At 45.6% G+C, this 4,801-nt stretch overlaps 1 protein-coding gene across 2 annotated transcripts; it reads left to right on the top strand.

Moving 5' to 3' along the window:
• Positions 1 to 14: 14 nt before the first annotated feature.
• On the top strand, positions 15 to 3,178 carry AURKAIP1 (aurora kinase A interacting protein 1). 2 transcript variants are annotated; one of them, XM_017744091.1, is made up of 4 exons: positions 15 to 217; positions 338 to 427; positions 1,046 to 1,488; positions 2,522 to 3,178. In XM_017744091.1, the coding sequence occupies exons 2-4, from the start codon at positions 376 to 378 to the stop codon at positions 2,627 to 2,629; spliced, it is 603 nt and encodes a 200-aa protein (XP_017599580.1). In that variant the 5' UTR covers positions 15 to 217; positions 338 to 375; the 3' UTR covers positions 2,630 to 3,178. The 2 variants fall into 2 exon arrangements, with proteins under 2 accessions (XP_017599580.1, XP_008639386.1); XM_008641164.2 differs by having other exon boundaries at positions 15 to 427.
• The last annotated feature ends 1,623 nt before the right edge of the window (positions 3,179 to 4,801 follow it).

Raw genomic sequence — 4,801 nt, 5'->3', positions numbered from 1 at the left:
GGGGTGGGGGGGGGGGCGCGGCCCCTCGGTGACGACCCGTTCTTAGGCCGCGCGGCTGCTCCTCCCGGCCTGAGGGGGGGACAGGGCTGTGCTCGGAAGCTCGGCTGGAGTTACCGTGTTTTTAACGTTAAAACAGCCCAAGCTTTATTAATAAATCACCTCTGCGGCTGAGCTGCCCCGGTGCTTGACCCCCACAGCAGAGCCCGACAGACTGAGGGTAAAACCAGGAGGGTGTTTGGGGTGTCTCAGCGCATATTTTTGGGGTTTGGGGTTGAATGGAGAAGGTTTTTTTAAGCTGCGTGTTTGCCTTATTGAATAAATGCTCTTATTCGAACAGTCATTTGCTGGGTCTGCCAGGGAACAAAGTGAAACAAAATGTTAATATCACAGCTGAGTTCCCAGTTACTGAAGGCTTCGAGAATTGCAGGTAAATTGGTTTTGTGTGACCAGGTTTTCTGTTTGTTTGGGGTTATTTTCCTGGGGTAATTGGACTCCCAGAAGTTTCTTTTCTACCAAGCAGCGCAGGAGGGAGGAGGCTGTTGTTGAGTCAGTGGTTGTCAAATGTTATTATGTCTCTGATTTATTCTGTAAGTACAGTGTAGCTTTGGTTTAACCTCTTTTAACCTTAGGAGGAGATTCCTTAGCACCAGAGAGATTTGAACAGGAGTGAACAGCTCCTTACCATTCCAAATTGATTTTCCTTCAGAAAACGTTCCACTTAATGGAATCACGGAATGGTGTGGGTTGGAAGAGGCCTTAAAGACCATGGAATTCCAACCCCCAGTGAAGGAGAAGCTCCACCCTGCTCTGGGTGACCTGGGCAGCTTACCCAGTGAAGCAGAATGTATTTTTAACATTACAGCATGGTAGTTAAAATTTGGAAAGATTTCCTTGCCTTTGTGATGACAGTACAGCTTCTGTGAGCGTTTCCTTTTGTTGGCGTGTTCTGGCCAGAGCTGTCTGCTGGTTTGAGAGCTGGGCAGAGCTTTTCTCATGCTCCTGCTGGGAAATTCTGCCTTTTAAGTGCAATCCCTTTCTCCCAAAGGCCACCTCTTGCCCAGGTCAGTGTCCTCCTTCCTCTGCTGCCGTTCTCCATCCGCACGCTACAGCACCCAGCCCCCCAACACCAGCGGGGCCCAGCCCCAGCAGTGGCACACGCTGGACCCTGAGCTGGAGGAGATCCTGATTCCCAGGAAACTCTCCATCAGCCCCTTGGAGAGCTGGCTGACAGTGAGGTACTCCCTGCCCAAAGCCGAGGGTGCTCAGGAAGAAGCGAGCCATGAAACCCCGCAGCTGTCTGAGTGTCCCCCTCCTGCTGGGACGAGGGATGTGGGGGAAGGAGAGGGAGCCCTGGGCAGCAAAGTGCAGTGCAGGAATGTGCTGAAGATCCGCAGGAGGAAAATGAACAGGCACAAGTACAAGAAGCTGATCAAGAGGAGGAAGTTCATCCGCAGGAGGGTAAAGGAGGGGCGCAAGAAGAAGCGTCAGGTGAGCTCAGGGGAGGGGGAGTTCCCTGACAGAAATGTGCCCACACATCAAACCAGCTCCTGTTCAGGTGTTGGATGATGGAGTTAAGTGGATTTGGGGGAAAATGAGCCTGAATGAATTCAGCATTTAACCTCAAGCTGTGCCAGGGGAGGGTCAGGTTGGACATCAGGAGGAGTTTCTCCGTGGAAAGGGTGGTCAGGCGTTGGAAGGGGCTGCCCAGGGAGGTGGTGGATTCACCCTGGAGGTGTCCAGGGAATGCCTGGATGTGACACTCAGTGCTGGGTGACAATGCTGGGCATCAGTCACAGCTGGACTCAGTGGTCTTGGAGATCTTTTCCAGCCTCAGTGATTCTATGATTCCAAACATAAATGTGATAATTGCTGGGCATAATTTTTCTTCCATGACAGTAATTTACAGATAGGTGTGATTAATGGAGATGAGTTTTAGCATTTGTGTGAAGGATGAATTCATGTCTCTACCCTGCATCAAGGAGACTGGTTAAACCTTAATTTCTTTCCTGTCTTGACAACATCCTTAGGTGCTTCCAAATCTGTTTTTCTACACAGAAGCCTTTTACTTCCTTTAATGGAAGGAAATGAGGGAAGACACGGAGATTTGTTCATGCTGGGGATGTTCTCCTTCAGCACAGCCTTTCGTGGGATATAATTTAGTTCATTCTCTAGGAATTCTCACCTTGCCCAGATGCAAACTGGGGTTAATTGTAATTCCACTGCTTCAGATCTGTAGGAGGCAGTGTTGAACACTATAAAATCCTCTTATTTCCTTCACCATTTCATTGCCCACCTTCTCAGTTTTCCTTGCACAGAACTTTTAAAATGATACTGTTGAGATCCTTGTGCCTTTTAATGTCTTCTGATGTATTTTCTGCAGTAAGATCAAATATTTTGTCACTTAAACCCTTTGTTTCCTTTGTGTGTGTTACACCTGCATTGTCCTTGGGATGTGTGGGCAGTGGGTGTTGCTTCTGAGCTGTGTTACCTTTTTTTTTTTCTTTTTTTTTTCCTGTTTTAGATCAAATTTGAGAAAGATTTGGAGCGCATCTGGAAAAGAGCTGGCTTGAAAAGTGCTCCTGCAGGGTGGCAAACCCCCAAGATCTACCTGAGGAGTTCCAAGCGATAAAAAACACCTGTCATAAATTTTAACCTGTAATTGTAATTAAAAAAATATTTAAGTATGTTGGTGACATTTAACCTTTTTCTGATTGTGATGAAAATAGTACAAAGGAGTTTTCCAAGAGAAAAGCTGGCAGCTTTTCCTCCCCAAAGGAGAGGTGTGAGCTCTTTCCTGGTGGCTTGGCACTGCTGTCCTGTGGGCAGTTTCTGAAGTCCCTCTTTAAGATGAGACTGAACCTAAGAACAATCAGGTGTGGGAGATGGGATCAGTGACAGAATTCCCACTGTATGTATGGCACAAAGCTTTGGAAATGTTCTTTTCTAAACTGCATTCTTTCACAGCCTTGCTGCAGAAAGGCTGGGGTTTTCCTAAGAGTTGTGGTGGGATGGGAATTGGATCAGAATTCCATGGAATGTACCTGCAAGAGCTTTTGTTGTCTCTTACCTGGAGCCTTGGTGTGCACGTGCCTTGGGCATTGCATGAGCATCCTTGAAAGGCACATTTATTTTTGACTTCTACTTTGTGTTAATAAAAAATGGTTATTTTTGTCTTTGATTGACCCCTGTCATGTGGAACATCCAGATATTGGTCAAAGGAGAAGCTCAGAGCTAATTATTCATTAACAACAAAAACTTTTGCACCTGAGACAACCCTGATACAATCAGCTGGTTTTGCATGGTTGAAGAGAGTCGTGAAAGCTGTGAAAAATACAGGTGTTTAAAATAAACCCTGAGAGAGGACTTTTTATCTGGGTTCTGGTTTGGGTTCTGCTTTTCTTTTTGGGGTTTGAGGCAGTTCTGGGTGGTTTAGTGTGATTCAAGGGCTGGGGTGGACTGAGGGGGGAAAAGAATGAGCTCCTTCAGGCTTTTCGTTGTGGGAAACTCCCTGAAAACGATTCCCTTTTTTCTGCTAGGAGAGAATAAACTGAAAGGGAGGAGAATAATCTCTGGAAGTCATTGCTACGAGGTGCAGTTTAATCTGGCTGCAGGAAGGACATCCTGAGCCACAGCTTCTCTGGGCAACCTGTGCCTCACCACCCTCACAGGCAAGAATTCCTTCCTAACATCTTAAATCTCTCAGGATTTGTGTTTTTCTTGTGGAAAAACTCTGTCTTACAAGGGACTAACCAGGTTTTACATCCCAGGGCTGTGTCAGCTTCCTTCAGTGTTCTTGACCACAGGATGTGATTTGAGACTCTCAATCAGAGAGGAAAACTGCCCCTCATTTTCTGTAGAGGGAGCACGAGTCCAGGATATACTCACAAAGCTTTATTAGGAGCTGCTCTTCCTCTCCAAAATATCTGCATCCCACTGAATCTGCACACTTAGGAAAGGTTTATGTGTATATGTAGCTGTGGTAACAAAAAAAGGGCTGCAAACAGGAAAGCTTTGACTTAAAATTCCCAAAATGTTGAAGATTTCTATTATTTTGCTGTTCTGGGAGGAAATGGTTGAAAGCCAGACAATTTCATGCTGTTTATTACAGAGCTTGGAGATAACTGGTGGGGGGGGGATTTTATGTCACTCATTGGGCTGGAAAGGCCCCTCAAAATTGGACTATAAACCAAATTTCTGTCATCTCTTATTCCTGGATTGCATGCACTTCACTGCAGGCAGCAAACTCAGCTGAACAGAACAAGTTGAGGAGTTTCCTCACAGTGATCAGGTTTGTGCTGGAATGAGTTGGCTCTGAAGTAGGAAGTCAGCTGGCTTGGAGGGGATGAAAACTCTGAGTTTTGTTTCTCTGAACCAAATCCCATTGCAAATGTGGAGGGTGTTGCCCCATTTTGGAAAGGTCAGAGCCCAGCAATGTGGTGGCAGTGGCAAAAATACCATTTCTTTTTCATGTTAGCAAGTTATAGTTCCTGACAAACAGGATTTTGGTTGTCTCCTTGACCTGGAGAGCAATGATTCTTACCAGAGTTAAGACTTAAATGCATTTTAAAAGTCTTCTCTAGAAAAGATGGTGTTCAATGACATCAGTATGGATCCTTGAAGTTTTTTAGAGGCTTCTGGACATAAATAAGTTATTTCAGCCACAAATGAATCCAGTTTAACTTAAAAATACCTTACAGCTGAGAATCAGGCCTGATTGTATATGGGAAAGGGAGCAATGTGAAATAACTGCTTCCAGCAGCTTTTTCCAAAAAGCCTGGCTCAACTTCCAGTACTTTATATA

The sequence above is a fragment of the Corvus brachyrhynchos genome, unplaced genomic scaffold (genome assembly GCF_000691975.1).
Source record: "Corvus brachyrhynchos isolate BGI_N302 unplaced genomic scaffold, ASM69197v1 scaffold68, whole genome shotgun sequence".
NCBI lineage: Eukaryota > Metazoa > Chordata > Aves > Passeriformes > Corvidae > Corvus > Corvus brachyrhynchos.
This window is presented reverse-complemented; position numbering and strand designations above follow the sequence as displayed.

What these genes read in the sequence shown, in the direction of transcription:
- AURKAIP1 (XM_017744091.1), top strand. Translation starts at nt 376, where the DNA reads ATGTTAATATCACAGCTGAGTTCCCAGTTACTGAAGGCTTCGAGAATT. An exon ending in GAAGGCTTCGAGAATTGCAG is followed by an intron (nt 428 to 1,045) that starts GTAAATTGGTTT and finishes TTTCTCCCAAAG; the next exon opens with GCCACCTCTTGCCCAGGTCA. An exon ending in GGCGCAAGAAGAAGCGTCAG is followed by an intron (nt 1,489 to 2,521) that starts GTGAGCTCAGGG and finishes TTCCTGTTTTAG; the next exon opens with ATCAAATTTGAGAAAGATTT.